The sequence below is a fragment of the Loxodonta africana genome, chromosome 19, assembly GCF_030014295.1.
Source record: "Loxodonta africana isolate mLoxAfr1 chromosome 19, mLoxAfr1.hap2, whole genome shotgun sequence".
In the NCBI taxonomy this organism is placed as follows: Eukaryota; Metazoa; Chordata; class Mammalia; order Proboscidea; family Elephantidae; genus Loxodonta; species Loxodonta africana.
Genome location: NC_087360.1, coordinates 39,429,709 through 39,449,517, shown reverse-complemented (window position 1 = coordinate 39,449,517; position 19,809 = coordinate 39,429,709). Strand labels below are relative to the sequence as shown.

The window sequence follows — 19,809 nt, the reverse complement described above, 5'->3', positions numbered from 1 at the left end:
AGATTTTAGAGATCAGGCACTGGTCTGAGATGTCATAGCTGAAAATTCTTTCCCAATCTGTAGATGGTCTTCTTATTCTTTTGATGAAGTCTTTAGATGAGCATAGGTGTTTGATTTTAATTTTTCTTTTAAAACTGGTATCTTACCCCTTGGATCACAGGTGGGAAGGGGCCATGATGACTATCTTCTGGGGGTCCACATGTGTTTAATTTCCATATGCAGCAAAGGCAGTACATATTTTGTAGTGCTTTTAATAGAAATACAGCAGTCTCATGGACTTGACTGTACACAAAACAGAAGGTCCATGATATAATCATTGCTGACAAACAAATGAGAAATTTCTTCTGGAGTTAGTGAGCCTGCATTTTATGGAGAAACATTTATGCTGTAATTTTATCCCTAATTGTGGGGATTCTGAAAGGTCTCAAAACCTCGTCTTCAAAAAGATAAAGTCTACAAAGCATTTTTGCAAACTGGTGTTCTGAAGCTGTGCCTCAAAAAGTTTTCTGTGATTAAATGAGGTAGGAAAACAGCATATATGTGGCCCTGGACTTTTTATAGCCCCTGCAGGTAGCATGTTATATTGTGACCCAAACTATCTTTTTTGTACTGATTTTTAAACTACTCATGTTGACACGGCCTGCTATTGTCACTGGGGTAAAGGAAAGGGCCCCCACCAAGATGGTGAAGACATCTACAGCCAGGTGCTTGTGGGGCTCTGGGCCAGCTCAGCTGTTTACGAGCTGTGTGGCCTGGCCAAGACCTAGCTTTGCTAAACCATGTTAACATTCCATCTATTGCTACTACTCTCTCCTCTTGCTCTGACCCTACTGAGCACAGACCAGTTACCTAATCATGCAGGTGGGTGCCGAGGTAGAAAATTCGGAGCTTTTAGAATTTCAAGGGAATAATGATTGATCTGTGGAAAGGAAAGATTGACTCTTCCACAGTTCTTTTGATGACAGATTGTTGCCTATGGGAATGTTCATTCCATCTCTCTCTTTGTAATTTCTAAAATCTCTCTTCATATAAAACAAAACAGTTTCTGTCAGTGAATTCTAACTCATGCCAACCCCATGTGTGTCAGAGTAGAGCTGTGCTCCATAGGCTTTTCAATGGCTATTACCTTTCATAAGTAAGTAAGGCCTTTCTTCCAAGGCACCTTTGGGGAGATTTGAACAGCCAACCTTTCGGTTAGTAGCCAAGGGTTTAGCCACTTGTGTCCCCCAGGGACAACTTTGCTTATTAGAGATCATTAACTCTTTACAATGTGCTATAAGTATTTTTCTCCAGTTTATCATTTGTTCCTCAACATCATCGTTGGACAGGTTTTCTTTCCTTTATCTTCCTCCCTCTCTCTCTCTCTCTCTCTCCTCTTTCTTTTTTTATGGTTTTTTATGCTCTTTTTATTCCTTTCAGAATGCCCTTGCTTGTTTGTGAATTTTTTTTTTTTTTTTAAACCTGAGTCATTCTTTCTCACCTAAGGTCTAAAGCCAGACTGCTAGGTAAATGTCACTGTTCCTTTTTTCAGCACTCAGAAGCCAAGTTCCCTGGACTCCCCAGGGCAGTTCTAGCAAGGCCTGTCAGTACGCTTCTGATCAACAGCTGCAGGAATTACAGAATAGGTGCTTTAATCCACGCCAGTCTGAAGATTGCTTGAGCTTTCTGCCCTCCCCTCAGCAGCCTCCCATCTCAGGCGTCTGTCCAACCCTGACAAAGCCCAGAAGACCAAAGCCTCAAGAGCTGCCAGGAAAACCTCAGGATTTGTTTGCAACTCAGAGCCCCAGATCTAGGCGCCAGCCCACTGACGGATCAGGCCCAGCCCAGTCCATCAAGAAATCCATGCACAGTTTCTGGTGAAGTTTGGCTGGGATGTGGGCCTGGGGTTTAGCAGGGGACATTTGGATGGGGCTAGGGATTTGTTCCTGATGTTCCTTTGATTCCATTTTGGTCCTTTGGGTGTTTATTTCTCCTGCCCAGCAGGCCCTCTCTCTCCTCATTGCCCTTTTGTCTAAGCTCAAGTCTTGCCTTTTCTATGAAATTTTCCCTCTTGGGTCACCTTGGCCTCTCATTTGTGGCATCAAATAACTACTCTGGGCATGGGGCCTTTCTTAGTTTTTGTTGGTAATTTTCATTGCATGTATGTGTCTTCTCTTCCCAAATAGAATGTAGAGTGATCTAGACAGCTAAAGATATGGGGCTGGGAGTAAGGGGTGGGGGCTACTGATAGAAGCCCAGGCACCATCACAACTTGTCACTTTATAATTCTTTGTTTTGTAACCCTAGCTAAACCAAAGCAACTTTGGGCAGAGATTTTGCCCCAATCTTGCCTAATATATCTCTATGTCCAGCACTTGCTACAAGGGCAGGTATAGCAGATTCATGGCAAAAGTCAGGGGTGCAGTGCTTTCCACAGAAACAATGGCATAAGATTGGATAAACTGTATCTGGGGGTGAAGGGTAGGGTCTCTCCACTATGGGCTCAGTTTAAGACCCAGGTCTCCCTAGTGAAGTGGAAGCCCCTCAAGAGAGTGGAGACCTGAGGGGTTCTTCTGTGGCAGGGCTGATGCTGCCCTGGTAGGACCAGGCTCCATGGCACCCACCGGGCAGGCTGGCACAGAAAGTGGCAGTGTCTGTCAGCCTTAGCGGCCACATGGAGATCTTTTGATTCAGTTCGCTTTCTCTCTAGCAGGTGGGACAAATCCAACTTTAGGGCTGTGCCCAGAGAATGTTGCCAACCATGACCCTGGTGTCTTGTCTCCTGTTTCTCTTGATAATCTTCCCTTCCTACTTCTTTCCCGGCTCCCTTCCTCTTCCATTTTTCCATCTCCCAGACCTGACTTGCTTACCTCTACTGATGTCCCTCAGGCAGACAGTGGGTGGATTTCCCAAGATGGATGGAGCAGGTCAGGGGAGAGGTCAGAGTCTTTGACTCTTGATTGTAGCAGTTCTCTGTGGGGAAGTCAGGGTTGGGATCCTTCAACCTCCTGGCCTACATTTTTCTTTCAGGCACTTGGGTGGGAGTAGTTTAATTCCAAGGAATATGCATACTAAATTGGATACCTAGAAAACCACGTTGAATTTGTTTCCATTTTCACTTTTTTTTTTTTTTTAAAGTAGGGCATGGATGAAAGGGAGGCATTAAATCCCCATTCTTGGGATTAGGACAAAATTAGCTTTGTGTATTTGATTGCTAAAGTTGTCATTAATTAATATTTCCCATTGAGACATCAGAAGTTCCCTGGCTCGTTCTGAAAGCTATATGCAATTCTGATCTTGGCCCCAGTTGTTTGAGAAAAGGTCAGATTCCCAAATCTCCTAGTTCTTTTATCTAACCCCCTCCCCATAACCCAGCACAAAGGTTTGTCCCTGGTCTTCTCCACTCCCTCCCAACCCCTCCAGCCCCTGCCTCCTAACAATAATCCATCATGGTTATCTCATTTGGTGTTTGCAAAGCACTTTACAGCCATTGTTGTAAGTTTTTCCTCTTATTTGCAAAGTCCTTTACAACTAATATTAGAGTCTTTCCTCAAAATGTAGGGTAATGCTAACCCACTTCCGAGAGTTAGATCCCCACTGCCAACTAAGTGGTTGGACCAATTCCCATGATACCCAGCTCTGGGTGGAACTTTCATAAATCAGACGTCAGGGCGGCACCCTCTGCCCTGCTCCTGCCCACTTGACAGCCAGGAAGCTCAGCCCAATGTATTTCTAGTGAAGAAATCAGAGGTGGTTGTTCACGCGAGGTCCACACAGGATGTTATTGCTGGTAGGTGCTAAGCAGAAGCTTTAAACTTTGTGCTCTCCATTCTTCAGTCCAAGGGAAGAAAAATACACACGTCAGGTGGAAGAAGACAAAACAGTCCCGTCCTCATTATGGTTTTGCAGCTGCATGGGTGATCAGATTTTGGTTTTTTATCAGATTTTTCTTTAAAGTAGGCAATTATGACATTACAGAATGTTTTGTTTTGTTTTTAAAAGTCCACTGAATTTAACTAGCCTAACAATGATTTTTCCTGATAGTCTTAGCTACTACCACAGTGTTTTTGCCATTTTGTGTGCCGCATTTTTCATATAACATTGTGGGGTTGGGGATAAGCATTTTCCTCTACTGTTATGCCGTTTCGTAATAATCATTTAAAATTTTTATGTAACATTTCATTGAGCAGATCAGATGACAAGATTTTGTGGTAGAAAATACAGAAATGTCTACACATTAGAGGTGGTAGTGGGTTGCAGGTAGACATGGCTGTGTCTGTCTGGATGTCTTTATGAAGCATGGCCTTTACCTCTTGTCCAGATTCTTCCTTCGGATACTATTAAAACACTTGATCATTCTATCTAGCTCAAGGCCTAGGTCAGACTTCTGCACTCCAGTCAAGAAGTGTCTGGCACCCAAGTCTCCAACTCAGTTAAGGGTGTGTTCTGAAAATGAATCAAATAATATTGTTACTCATTTTTGTTATTCAGGCCCAGTTCACCCAAGCAGATCATTAGCATTCTGAGAGCAAGGCTCCCTTTTAGCTCATACGGCCTCTGTTGGAGTGCTTAAGTAGCAGATGCTCAGTAAATATTTGTTGCTGATAAATACATATTTGCCAACCTCCAATTCCTTTACCTGGATAGTAAGAGAATTCCTTGAATATGTAATCCATTCTTTGAGGAAGCATGAAGGAGTTTCTCAAGGCACTGTGAGGTGAGTAATTAGAGAGGAAGCCCTAAAGAATTGTTGAGGTGGCTTATTTAAAATGAGATTCTGTCCCCCCATATAAAACAATAAGAAGGGAAAAGGGAATTATCCCTTCAAAAATGAGGAATGAATTATGAGATTATGTCTGTGGGAGAGTTCTTTATATAAATCTGAATGTAACAACAACAAAAAAACCCAAACCCAGTGCCATTGAGTCGATTCCTATAGGATAGAGTAGAACTGCCCCACAGAGTCAAATCTGAACATAGACAATAAAATTGTTTGCTTATCTCTAAGAGGAGAAAATTGTGAGTCTTTATCTTTTAGAGCTACATACTGAAATATTTATGAATGAAATGATAGAATGACTGAGATTTTTCTGAATAACTCAGCATAAGGGAAAGTGGATGAAGGTATAAAAAGAAAAAAAAGTGAGACAAAATGGGCCACAAACTGTTGGAAGGTGGATTATGGGTAATTAAGAGTTCATTTTTATATTCTGTGTACTTTTGAATATATGTAAATTTTTTCCAAAATAAGGAAAAAAAGAGTAAGAGGGTTACACCAGGTTTGGACTGGGAAAAAACAAAAAAACCAAACCTGATGCTGTCGAGTTGATTCTGACTCACAGTGACCCTATAGGACATAGTAGAACTGCCCTCATAAGGTTTCCAAGGAGTGGCTGGTGGATTCAAACCACTGACCTTTTGGTTTAAAAAAAACAAAAACAAAAACTTTTGCCATCGTTTTGGTTAAAACTGGAAAGTCCTCTAGATAGTATCTTGGTTCACTTTTGGCGTTGTAGTGCCATCTACTGTTTATTACAAAAACCCAAAAAATAACTACATTGCTAGCGCTTCCAAGAGGGAAGATGTAGAGGTGAAGGGGGGACTTTGTCTAATGAGGTCCTTTGAACCTCACTGTGAACTCCACTTGCCTTTCTAGTTCCCTTATGGTAGAGTCTGGGGTTGAGGGGAGACGGGTTGACCGGTCACACACAGGATGGCATATGGTTGTTGAGGTGGTTTCCATCCTGGTGTTCCAGATAATTGCTCACTTCACGCTTCCCAGGCTGGAGGAGCAAACTGTGCACAGGAGTCACCATTTTGTTGCAGCTCTGAAGGCAGCTGACCTTGGTGACAGGGATCTTAGTATGACCCAGGTGCAAAAATAGCCTCTCTTGTGACTGGTGTGTGCTCAGCTCCCTGGCATGAGCAAACAGCCCCTCACACCTGCACATTATTTACTTGGTGTAGACACACAGCTACTTGTTTGCAGGTGCAAATGACTATTTATGTACCCAGAGTTGGGGGTAGGGCTCCCCTGCCTATCTTTTTCTCAACCTGGTCCACAGGACACTCAAAATATGCAACCTTAAACCTCAGGGCTGGGTCCTGATGGATGAGGACCTTTTAAAGACATCACTACCACCCCTTCACTGAAGAAGAAATCACCCTTGCCTCTGGCAGCAGGACAAGAAAGATACAAGACCAGGAGAGCTATGCTTAGTTACAGAAGATGCAGGGATTGCAACTAATGTAATAAAACAATTTGTATATAAAATTTTTGAATGAAAAACAAATTTGTGCTGTAAACTTTGACTTAAAACACAATAAAATTAACAAAAAAGAAAAAAATTCAGGAGTCAGAGAGAGCTCTTGCAGTCCGTTAGCCAGGCTGTATATAAAGCACAGGGAATAAGAAAACTGGCCCAGCTTGTCTCACAAGGGCAACTAAAATGGATGCGAATGGAATTTTCAATTGTAAAATTCTATAGAAATGGAAGATGAAGATAATGATGGCGAGGATATTTAACTGAGTGCAGTATAGTGACAAATGATAACTTTTTTCTGATAGAAGTATAAATTATCATACTTAATTGGCTTTAAGATGTCATTGCTTATCACTTATAATATGTACCTTTATTTTGTGTAACGATAAGCAAAATGTTGTGCCAGTTAAACTATGATGCAGCATAAGGTACATCCCTATTTCAGATACATTAAAATAGGAAAAATAAATTAATGAAATACACTGGTATAGCTTTTTTGCAGAGCAGTTTAAAAATTATTAAGAGCTTTAAAAAAATTAGTTTCTGACTCAGTAATCCTATTTCTAGGAGAATAACCTAAAGAATAATTAGAAATGCAAAAATTTGTGTGCAAAATCAACAGTATTTATAAAACAAATTAGAAATAGTTAAATGATAAAAGTTCAATGATAGCACATTTATATAATGGAATATTATACTGCCTTAAAATGAATTTATGAGAGATTTCTAACATGGTAAAATGCTTTGGTACTACGTGAAAAACACAGGCTCAAAATTATATATCGCTTGACCTCAACGAGGAAAAAACATGCCAATATAGAAAGCATTGCAAGGAATGTAACAGAATGAAATGCTGACACTGGTGATCTTTGGTTTTAGATGATCTATAATTTCTTCACACATTTCAGTATTTTCTAGTTTTCCTATATATGCTATTTTTAATCAAAGGGGAAAACAATCTCAATTTTGAAAGAGAAAAAGAAGCTCTGAGCAGACCTCAGTGTTAGGAGAGAGCCTCAAGGCTTTAGGCTCTGAAAGAGAACCTGGGACTAAAATCCAGACGTCTGGCCCCTGGCCCCTAACCCCTGGCCCCTGGTCCCTGATGATTGCTACCAACTCTCTTCCTTTTCTTGTGATTGGAAGATCCCTGCTGTATCTGGGGTGCCCGAAAGTAAAAATGTTCACTTCCATCACAGCCTGCTGAGCTACTCCTCTAGGAGTTGAGGCCAGGGTAAGGAAATGTGAGGGCAGGCCAAGGTGATCTTGCATTCCTGGAAGGAAATGTTCCTTCCAAGAAAAAGGCATTATTTCTTTGGTCTCTAGATTCTCAGACATGAGATATCTCGGCATAATCACAAAGTTAATCCTCTGTGTTTTTCTCCTGTTATTTTTCACCCAGTAGATATGTTTGATGACTTCTCAGAAGGCAGAGAGTGTGTCAACTGTGGGGCCATGTCCACCCCACTCTGGAGGCGGGATGGGACAGGGCACTACCTGTGCAACGCCTGTGGCCTCTATCACAAGATGAATGGCATCAACCGGCCCCTCATCAAGCCCCAGCGCCGGCTGGTAAGAAAGTCCCTCAAATTCCTTAAGTCCGGCAGCTTGCAGAATGGCCGCACGTCTCTGGCTCCTTCTCAGGACATGGTTCAGGACTCTTGCCTCAGTGGGTTATCTGGTACTTCTCTGGTTTTGAATTTTGGGATTCAAGCTACCTACACTTTAAAAATGAGGGCAGTAGTGATTCAGTGGTAGAATTCTTGCCTTCCACGTAGGAGCCCTGGTTTTGATTTCCAGCCAGTGCATCTCATGCACAGCCAGCACCCTTCTGTCAGTGGAGGCTTGCATGTTGCTATGATGCCGAACATATGTCGGTGGAGCTTCCAGACTAAGACTGACTAAGAAGAAAGGCCTAGTGATTTATTTCCATATATCAGCCAGTGAAAACCCTATGAATCACTATAGTCAGATCTACAATGAATCATGAGGATGGCACAGGACCAGGCAGTGATTCCTTCTGTTGTGCACGGAGTCGCCATGAGTCAGGAGCAGACTCAATGACAGCTAACAATACAATACTTTTTAAAAGAAAAGTGTGGGTCAAGGGTTTAGGTGGGTGGATAGGGAGAAACACAGTAATTTTTCACACCTTAAGAGTGAGCTTGAGCTACAAGGATTTTCCAGACCATTTAGTTCAACCCCTTAAATACACAGAAGTGAAAACTGAGGATCAGGAAAGCTAAGCGGCTTGCCCACAGTAACACGATGTCTCAAATCTGGAACCAGAATTCAGGCTTCCTGGTTCCCAACCCAGTATTGTCTTTTGTGTCTCATATTATACTCATATCAACTGTAAGAGGAAGGTTAACCCAGAGGCTGTTATTTACCTTGTTTTCAGATGATAAAACTCAAAGCCCAGGGAGGCTGAGCAGGTTGTGTAGGGCCCTGTAGCTGGTGAAGAGTCTGGAATTGGGACTGGGACCCAGGTTTTTCACTCCTGGTTCAGTGCTCTTTTCTATTGAAATCTGATTTTGATCAACACCAACTAGCTTATGTATATATAAGGGAGGGAAGAACATAACCCTGATGTTTCCCTTTCTTGTGATCCCAAGGCCCGTCCTAGACCTTGATGACACTTGGATACAATAATTTCCTGCCCACCACCTTGAAGCACCTCCTCTGAAGCCAAAATTAATTCTACTTTTGGGAGAAGATTTTCTTCTAACAGCACCGCATTTGCTTGGTTGTTCATTTGAAGTCAAATGACTAACAAGTGCCACAGTTAGGACTGGAAACCAGGTTTTCAGTGCCCAAATTCACTCTTTTTCTCTTGCAGCAGAAGTCTCTGTTCTTATTCACATCTAAGAGTGGCTTACGTAACAGGAGAATCTGGCCCTATAACTGGTCTGATTCTCACACAGGGCCATTATGACTAACCCTGCTGCCCATTTCAGGAGGGCCTAGCTCCCTGGCATTCCATGTGAAATAGCAAAGTAGGAGAGCCTGCCTTTGACTTGTACTTGAAGGGTTTGTTTCCTGTGTTGCAGTCAGCCTCCCGCCGAGTGGGTCTTTCCTGTGCCAACTGCCAGACCACCACTACCACTCTGTGGCGCCGCAATGCCGAGGGCGAGCCCGTGTGCAATGCCTGTGGCCTCTACATGAAGCTCCATGGGGTAAGTATATCCCACTCCTCCTCCCACAGCCTCCCAGGTCCTGCCAGGCAGGGTGACTACCTTGATCTTTTCCAGTCACTCAATTCTCACTTTTACCTTTTTTCCTCAGACTATAATTCATATTTTTTTTTAACAAAGATACTTACATTTGAAAAGGACCTAAAGCATTCTTGCTGGTCTCTTTCATCTCTAACATTGCTTAAGTCTTAATTCACATTTTACAAATGAGGAGACTCAGAAATAGTCTATATATGGTAACATGATACAACAAAGGTAACATTTAATTAAATGGATAAAAGGAGAGTTTAAGAATAATAAAACCCATTGCCATCGAGTCGATTCTGACTCATAGCGACCCTATAGGACAGAGTAGAACTGTCCCATACGGTTTCCAAGGAGCAGATGGTGGGTTCAAACTGCTGACCTTTTGGTTAGTTGCCAATCTCTTAACCACTGCACCACGAGGGCTCCATTTAAGAAAAATAGTATTGACATAATTGAATATTCATGTGGAAAAAAAAAAACAAAGCTTAACTTTGATCTCCTACCATACACAAAAGTAAATTTAGATGAATTAAAGATAATAAATGTAAAAAAAACCTTTAAACAGTTAACATAAAATACTAGAAGAAAATGTGGGAGGGGGAGAAGGAGCAGTAGTTATATAACCTTGGGGATGTGCAGAGAACTTAAGTAAATTTTAAAAACCCTTAAGCCATAAAAGAGAAGTTAGATATATTGGATTACATAAATTTTTATTATTAGCATATAGAAAAAGATACCTAAAGAAAGTAAAAACCAATACACATATATATCAGGAAAAGGATTAGTATTTCTGGTATATAAAGAGCTTCTTTTTTAAGCTCTAAGCTCCTTAGAAGCTCATTATGTTCTCATTTGGAACAATCTTTATTATATAGTGTTAAAAAAAAAAAAAAGTGAAGAACAGTTTACATAGTATGGTGCCATTTTTATAAAGAAAGGGGAAAAGAATAATTTATACGTAGTTGCTCATATATATACACAGAATATCTCTGGAAGAATACATGAGAAAAATTGGTAACACAGGATACCTCTAGGAAAAGGAACAGGGTGAGTGGGGAGAAAGGATTGGAAGGAAACCTTTATCATGGTGTACCCTCTTTGTACCTTTTAGATGGTCCATGAGCAAGTCTTACTTCTTCAAATATAAATTATATTAAAACAAAACAAGCAAAACAAAACCAAAGAGATTCATAGACTAATAAGAAAATGCCAATCCATTTTCCCTCCACCTCCCAAAAGGCACAAAAAATATGAACAGACAACTCACAGAAGTCCAGATAGCCATTAAACATATGCTGAAATGCTGGACTTCACTGAAAATCAGGGAAATGTAAACTAAAACAACCACGATATACTCTATTTCGCCTATACGTTTGGCAAAAATTAAAATGTGTGATGATACCTAGTGCTGTGTGGATTTGGGGAGTATTATGGATTGAATTATGTCCCCCAAAAAATATGTGTATCAATTTGGTTAGGCCATGATTCCCAGTATTGTGTGGTTGTCCTCCATTTTGTGATTGTAATTTTATGTTGAGAGGATTAGGGTGGGATTGTAACACCACCCTTACTGAGGTCACCTCCCCGATCCAAGAAGGGAGTTTCCCTGGGGTATGGCCTGCGCCACCTTTTATCTCTCAAGAGATAAAAGGAAAGGGAAGCAAGCAGAGAGTTGGGAACCTCATACCACCAAGAAAGCACCACCCGGAGCAGAGTGTGTCCTTTGGACCTGGGGTCCCTGTGCCTGAGAAGCCCCTTGACCATGGGAAGATTGAGGACAAGGACCTTCTTCCAGAGACGACATAGAGAGAGAAAGCCTTCCTCTGGAGCTGATGCCTTAATTTGGACTTTTAGCCTACTTTACCGTGAGGAAATAAATTTCTCTTTGTTAAAGCCATCCACTTGTGGTATTTCTGTTATGGCAGCACTAGATAACTAAGATAGGAAGTAATATGGTCTCCTACATTGCTGATTTGTATGTGAATTACTACCTTAACTTCAAGAAATTAACCTGGAAGTACACAGTAAAGATAAAAACACATACTTTCTCACTTAAAAAAAAAAAATTGTTTATTGTACTTTAGATGAAGATTTACAGAACAAACTAGTTTCTCATTAAACAGCCAGTATACACATTGTTCTATGACAAAAACACATACTTTTTGATCTAGCAGCTCTATTTTTGGGAAACTGGCTTATAAAAAAATAGAAGAGCCAGTACATTACAAAATACATTTAAGTTGTTTATTGCTGCAGAGTTTGTAGTGGCAAAAACTAGAAATAAACTTAATGTCTGTCTTAGTTATCTAGTGCTGTTATAACAGAAATACCACAAATGGATGGTTTTAACAAAGAAAAATTTATTTCTTCACAGTAAAGTAAACTTAAAAGTCCAAATTCAAGGCGTCAGCTCCAGGGGAGGGCTTTCTGTCTCTGTCGGCCTACTCATCAGTCTTCCCCTGGACTAGGAGCTTCTCTGCGCCAGAACCCCAGGTCCAAAAGACAGGCTCTACTTCTGGTACTGCTTTCTCGGTGGTATGAGGTCCCCCTGTCTCTCTGATCTCTTCTCTCTTTTATGTCTTAAGAGATTGCCTCAAGACACAATTCCGTTTTGTAGGTTGAGTTCTGCCTCACTAACACAACTGCTGCCCATCCTCCGTCATTAACATCATTGAGGCAGGATTTACAACATACAGGAAAATCACACAATACCAGGAAGGAAATCATGGCCCAGACCAACTGATAACACACATTTTTGGGGGGACAAAATTCAACCCATGACAATGTCTAATAAGGGAATTGAATAAATATGGCATATCCTATTATATGGACCATTATGCAGAAATTTGAAAATAATAAGTTAAAGCTGTCTTGAGTTGGAGTAATAAAAAGTCACATTTCAAAGTAGTAGGTATAGTATAACCCAATCTGGGAATGAGGGGTGCATTAAGCACACACACACACACACAAATATAGATGGATGGATGGATGCATATATACATACATACAGGTATAGATATGTATGTATACACACGTTTGAGAATAAAGGAATATGTAAGCATACATACCAGACTGTTAACACCAATGGCCTCTTAGGGATAGGATTGGTGGTAATGGGGTGAGGTAGAAGTTGTTATTAATAATCAAGCATCTTTTTATTGGTTTCTTATTATAATAAAAAAGGCTAAAAATATAATGAAAAATGTTTATAAGAAATACACTTATATCTGCAAAGAGTTGTATATAAGTATGTTTGCTGAATCATTGTAACAGTGAAAAAGAAGGAAAAAAACCTTTGAAAGGGAAATGGTTAAAGAAGCTATTGTTTTCATTGCTGCACCACCAGGGCTCCATTTTTCAGTACCAAAAAAAAAACCCCAAACCCGTTGCCATCGAGTTGATTCTGACTCATAGCAACTCTATAAGACAGAGTAGAACTGCCCCACAGGGTTTCCAAGGAGCACCTGGTGGATTCAAACTGCTGACCTTTTGGTTAGCAGCCATAGCTCTTAACCACTATGCCACCAGGGTTTCCTGTTTTTTCAGTAGGAGAATGGTAAAAGAAACTAATAGGGAACTATTAAAAAGAATGAGATAGATCTACAAGTACTAAAATGGGACTTTCTCCATTGAATGAAAAAACCCAGACCCAGAACACAAGTGTAGTCTGGTTCCCATTTAGGTTACAAAGGAAAGATCTTCATTTGTATGCATGGAAATTTATATACTTTTAAAAAAAAAAAAAAAGATTTAAAAAGTTGGAAAAGACAGTGCAAGGTAAGGGATTGGAAATGAAGGATCACATCATGCTTTTATACTTCAGTATGTTTAAATCTTTTATAATAAGAATGATTTCATGAACTATTACTGTGATTTAAAAAATTAAAAGTAAAAAAAGTACTTCATGTATAAAGAGGATCAAAAGGTTTAGAGTTAACCAGTCATGAGAATGCTTGGAAGGAGGTACATGAAGAGGAGAAAGAAGGAATGTAGAAGATGGTGTCAAGAGGAGTCATTTGATATGGGGACTCAAGAAGGAGGGAGTCAGCAATGTTTGGAGGTAGTAGAGGTGCCCTTGTACACAGTAGCAGAAGGAGAGCAATGGAAGCAGGAGGGGGCCTAGCACTTGTTGGGGAGAAGTTTCTAAATGAAAGGTACAAGGACAGTAGGATTTGGCTAAGAAGCAGGGGTCTAAAAAATATTTTTAAGGTAGGCATGACCTACACACACGTGAAGTTCTAGCAGGAGAACTAGGAGGAGTCTGAAAGCACACTGAGATGGACGGGAATAAGCATGAAGGCAAGATTCCTCTGGAGTCAGGATGGGCTTCAAGTGGGTCCAGTTAGGCCTGCAAGGCGTTAAGGGAGGACACCTTCCTCCAAAGGTGGGAAAGGATAGGAGGGTATTGGTACAGCCACAGTGAGATGACGAGGGTGGGAAGTGGGAATGCTACCTCAATCTAACCCTTCAACAGAGTAGTACCAATCACCATGAAGTTGAGTCAACTCATGGTGAACCCCTGCGCATCAGAGTAGAACTGTGCTCCGTAGGGTTTTCAGTGGCTGATTTTTCAGAAGTAGATTACCAGGTGCCTCTGGGTAGACTTGAACCGCCAACCTTCTGGCTAGCAGCTGAGCACATTAACTCTTTGCACAACTCAGAGACTCCCTACTAAGAGTAGGAGGCAAGCTCACTTATACTAGTGCATTTCTCTTAACCATTCCATGTTCATATCTTTGATGAAGTATTGCTTTTCTTTAGTATTTGCAGATGTGGCCTTTATTAGTCTCACACAATAAACAAGCATAGACCAGGGTCTAAAAGATTTGGCCTGGCTTAAAAGAAACCAGAAATAGGTAAAGAAAAGTATTTTAAAATATTGGAAAGATGACCTGCGGTCCTACTCCCTGAATACTTGTTTAGGCATCTTTGAAAGGACCTAAAAGCATGACTCGTGACAGTCACTTCTTGATTATGAGCGATCAGATGTGATAAAGTATTGTCCATGGACCGTATTTCAGGATCTGGCCCTGGGGCAGTCTCTCTAATATTATCCCTTGCCACTCACCCATGGAAACACCATTATTTGCTCCAAACAGACTCCATGCTGTGCAGAGCTGCTGTAAGTAAGACAACTTAACATCCTGACTCACCCAAGACTGTCCCAGTTTATGCCTGTTTTCCTGGCATATCGTGCTCCCTTTTCACTTTCACAGTTTGCTGGTTTGGATGGTAAATTAAACACTTTTGCACATACTATTGCAACTGTCTGAAATCCTTCATCTACTTTCGAACCACCTACAACTCAGGTGTCACCTCCTCAGAGAATGCTCCCTTGATAGCCTCATGTGCTATTCCCCTTCTTCCCCAGTCCAGACCAGAGTTCAGTGCTTCTTCTTTGTTCTCCCCTATCACCTACTAGAGTCTGGTTATTTTCTACTTGTCTGTCTTTCCCACTAACCTGCAAACCTCTTGAGGAAAGGAACTATGTGTTTAATTCCCTATTTCTTCAAGGTGTAGTATAATATCCAGCATATAATACAGGTGCACAATACATTTTTTCAAATAGCATTGACTTCTTTCTCAGCAGCAGTGTTCCAAGGGCCTATTCATGTAGCCTGAGGCCCAAAGTTTGTAGAGTGATTGCTTAGATATTGCCTTCTCATAGCGTATGTATGTGTGTGTATGCTTAAATACTGTAGCAGATTATATACAAATGGAAAACCATATATATATATATATTGTCTTGTGATCTCCTAGGTCCCCAGGCCTCTTGCAATGCGGAAAGAGGGAATTCAAACCAGAAAACGGAAGCCCAAGAACCTTAATAAATCTAAGACACCAGCAGGTGAGGGAAAGATACATGTGTGATTATATGAATAATTCAGTAGTTCTCAGTGTGTGAGAATACTGTATTCTTGGCTAGATGGGCCACCTCAGGCTGCCATAGGACAGAATAACTTCGTTCATCCTAGGCTTTTCAGGACAGAATAACAAAAAAATAACAACACTATGTGACATACTGTGAGCTTTTGAATTAGGCTCAACTCACACTGTGGCCTGATTATTGCCAGTTGCAAAGACTGCAGTGGGCCAGCTGGGCTAGCTGAGGGCCTTAAGGAAAGAGTAACACTGCTTGTTCTCTCCATCTATAGTGCCACAGGCTCTCTCTCTCCTGAGAACTCAATTCCTTTCAGTTCTCCTTAAGTTAATTCGGGTCTAGAAGGACAGGGTCACACTAATTATGTTCACAACAGATTTGTGATCCAAAGTATATAGCATTATGTATTTGTACTTTGCATCAACTCAATGGCAATGGTTTTGATGTTTTGGTTTTTATTTGTTCTTTAGGAGTCCCTGGGTGGCTCGAATGGTTAAGTACTGAACTATGAACAGAAAGGTTGGTATTTTGAAGCCACCCAGAGGTGCCTCAGCAGACAGTCTTCATGATCCTGCTTCTAAAAGTCACAGCCTTGAAAACCCTAATGAGCAGTTCTACTCTGAACACATGGGGTCACCAGCAGTTGGAACTGACTCAACAGAAGCTAACAACAATTTTTACTTTAGGAAGCCTCTTCATAAACATTATCTCAATGATCTCACAAAAGCACCATGAGACCCAATTTAATAATGCTCATTTTACTGAGCAAACTGAGGCTCAGAAAGGGCAAATGACTTAACCAGAATCACACAGCTATTTATGGGTAGGTCTGGAATTAAACCCAAGTATTTAGACTTCAGAATCAATAATGTGTTCAAAACACCGCTCTACTTTCTTAATTTCTAGACTGAGAATGAGAACTGCTCATGTCCCCAATCAAGAGCATTACTTACTTAGTACTGCTACCAAATTAAACATTTGACTGGTAAATGCCACAGTAACAGAGAAAATAAATTAGCTGATCTGATGGGAAGTTTATCTTCTAATCTAAAGCATGACAAAGTCAGATAAATTGCCCTTTTACACTGCTGAGAACATGACCAAAGTTTTACTTTTCTAGGCTTCACAACGACCTACTCCTTATGGCAGTCATATTTCTTACTAGAACTTTCAGGGTCTTCCTGCTTCCTCCATCCTTCGGTAATCGCATTTTCTCAGATGTAGTAATCACAGGGAGAACATTCTTCAGGTCCACAATCCCCTCTCCAAAATTCCAAAGCCAGAAAGCTAGATTCAGCAGCAACGCCTAATCTGGACAGATAGGAAGCTATTTTTAGTTTTTTTAATCCCACTTAGGGTAAAAAAAAAAAAAAAAAAAATTTTTTTTTTTTTTTTTAGGGTAAGTATTCACATGTTTTGCTGGAGAAATATTAATATATCAATTACAGGGTGTTCCCTCTTATATTCCGCTGGGGGTATTATATAATATACAGTATTTGCACTTTTTAAAATGGAAAAAGTTTTGAATCCTGAAATAGGTATAGCCTCAAGGGTTTGGGATAAGGTTTGGTGAGGCTGCCATTTGAAAAAATCCCCTTGAAATTCTAATACTTCTGCCCCATTTTGAGAACTGTTGCCCTACACTGATGAAGGACCCCTGCTTCTCTCCCCAGCAAATGTAAATAAAGCCATTAGCACAGACCTATCCAGGCTGTCTCAAAGGACCGCCATCTATTTGTCCCTGCCCCTGGTTTGGGTGTCCTGACTCTGCCTTGTTCCAGGTCCTTCGGGCAGTGAGAGCCTTCCTCCCACCAGCAGCGCTTCCAGCAACTCCAACAACGCAACCAGCAGTAGCAGTGAAGAGATGCGCCCTATCAAGACAGAGCCTGGGCTGTCAGCTCACTACGGGCATACCAGCCCCATGTCCCAGGTATGCCCAGTAGGCAGCGGTGGCAGGACTTCGAGGGAGGCAGTAGACTCAGTACAGGTACCCTCGCACCATGCAACTCTGCCAGGCCTCCAGTAGGTGGCAGGCTCTGAGCTGTACCAGCTGGACTGAAAATCCCCAGATACAGAGCTACTCAGTGCCCTTAGTGTTCCACCTGAGGCCATGGGCTGTCTGCACAAGGGTATTTTATCAAGCGACAGTGATTTTGGACACACAACTTCAATACACATTTTCAGCAGCTACCCAAGACCTTTGGGGATACAGGACATGGATGTCAGGGTAACACACAATATGAGGGGTAGGAAGAGAGCACACTACAGCCTGAATCATACTGTGAGTGCTGGGGCTAGGGGAGACTGGCTGTAGGAGGAAGAGGAGGGGGATCTCTAGGTAAGTCTATTCTCCTAAGTGAGAGGTGGTTTGATTTTGGCCTAGAGTTTTAACAGGATGAGGTAGGGAAGGAGGACTCTCCTGGCAAGGGTAGAGGCTTGGAAACCTGCAGAGGGCAGCATGGGTGGGTAAGTCAGGGGATTGATGAAGACGTTACAGGTAGAATGCCATTGTTTTTGTTTTTTTATAATTATTTTACTTTTGTTGTTGCTGTTGAGAATATACTCAGCAAAACATATACCAATTCAACAGTTTCTATATGTACAATTCAGTGACATTCATTACATTCTTCCAGTTGTGTAACCAGTCTCACCCTCTCTTTCCAAGTTGTTCTTCCCCCATTAACATAAACTCACTGCCCCCTAAGTTTCATACCTAATCTTTTGAGTTAGTGTTGTCAATTTGATCCCCTATAGATAGATCTTAAAAGAGCACAATACTTAAGGCAGACATCCTTTACTAGTTAAGCTAAACTATTGTTGGGTTTTAAGAAGACTGCAGGGGATATTTTTGGTTTAAGTTTTAAAGATTATCTTATTTAAAGGTTCATCTCCCCTCCATGACTCCAAAATGTCTGGATTCCATGAGAATTTGAAATTCTGTTCTGCGTTTCCTCCCTTTTGGTCAGGATTTTTCTACAGCATGTTTGATCAAAATTTTCAGTAGTGGTAGTCAGGCACCATCCAGTTCTTCTGGTCTCATGGCAAAGGAGGCAGGATGCCATTTTAATGAGGGATGAAGGTTGGTCCACTTTCCTATGTAGGTCCAGAGGATGGATCAGCAGTACCCTCATTATCTCTTGCAGATGATATGGTGGCATCCCTGCTACCCTACCCCCTTCCCTCTGTGGTTCCTCTCATTTGGGATCAGGATATTCCCAATCTTTGTCATGGTCTCTCATTGTCAACCCACTCTCTGATCTCTTCTTCACTCACTTGAGGGAGGTCCAATGTCCTAATGAGGTTTTTGCTGTCAGGATGAATAGGAAGCTGATCCCACAGAATCAGGAGAGCCAGGAGCCCCCTCTGGGTGAGGAGAAAGCCCTCTCCATTTCAAAGAGGAGAATTGATGGTAGTAAGATTGTACAAAATGTTTCACGTACCTATCAAACCCTTCAGAGAAACCAGAGTATTCACTTGGTGGCCCATACCTACTGGATCATAGCTATTTGTGCATTGTGCATCAGAAATAGCTGATGAGTCATCCAGACCCTTGCCTCCAAGATTACAGGGAGTTGAGAAAAACAGAGAGAAATGATCTTTGGTCTCTTAAGGCGACCAGTTATCCCTTTCTAGGGGTTAGAGCCACGTGTAATGGGGCTCCCCTCTTCGGTGATACCCTGAGCCCTCAAGAGTAACTTACTTCATCTCTTGCTTTTTGCTTTCAGACGTTCTCAGTCAGTGCGATGTCTGGCCACGGGCCCTCCATCCACCCGGTCCTCTCAGCTCTGAAGCTCTCCCCACAAGGCTATGCTTCTGTTAGCCAGTCGCCGCAGGCCAGCTCCAAGCAGGACTCTTGGAACAGCCTGGTCTTGGCTGATAGTCACGGGGACATAATCACTGCCTAATCACACCTCCTTCCCTCCTCAAATTCCTGCACAGACTTGGGACTTGGAGGACAGCCGAGATCAAGGCTCTGGGCTCTCTGTGGCCAGCCTCCTCTGTCTGAGAATGACTCCAAAAGAACAATTGGGAAGAAACTTGAAGTCTATGATTTGGTTAGGGGTAAGGGATTTTGAATTTTATCAGATACCTTCTCAAGGTAGGGGAACTGGAAAGAGCCTGGACTCTGATACAAAAGAGCCACACCTTAACCAAGAGCATGCTAAGTCTCTTCCGTGTAGTTAGAGACTTTCCTTTCTCATTCTCCTCTCTGGCCAGTCCCCAAAAGAGACAAGTTGTTCTCCCCTACCTTTCTTCCACTGTGGCCTAAGATTGTTGTGGTGTGCTGTCGAGTCAATTCTGACTCACAGTGATTCTGTAGGACAGAGTAGAACTGCCCCATAGGGTTTTCAAGGAGCAGCTGGTAGGTTCGAACTGCCGACCTTTTTTGGTTAGCAGCCGAGCTCTTTAACCACTGGGGCAGTTCTACTCTGTCCTATAGGGTCACTATGAGTCAGAACTGACTCAA

At 41.7% G+C, this 19,809-nt stretch overlaps 1 protein-coding gene across 3 annotated transcripts in view; it reads left to right on the top strand.

The window, feature by feature from the left end:
- Nucleotides 1–19,739, top strand: part of GATA4 (GATA binding protein 4) — a 67,082-nt gene extending 47,343 nt beyond the window's left edge. The window contains exons 2-6 of one of the 3 annotated variants that reach the window (XM_064272612.1): nt 7,645–7,811; nt 9,290–9,415; nt 15,221–15,308; nt 17,123–17,271; nt 19,067–19,739. In XM_064272612.1, the coding sequence (XP_064128682.1) occupies nt 7,645–7,811; nt 9,290–9,415; nt 15,221–15,308; nt 17,123–17,271; nt 19,067–19,246 (710 nt within the window). In that variant the 3' untranslated portion in view covers nt 19,247–19,739. Of the gene's footprint in view, nt 1–7,489; nt 7,812–9,289; nt 9,416–15,220; nt 15,309–17,122; nt 17,272–19,066 lie in introns of those variants that run through there. The other 2 variants (XM_064272611.1, XM_064272613.1) reach the window with 2 other exon arrangements.
- The last annotated feature ends 70 nt before the right edge of the window (nt 19,740–19,809 follow it).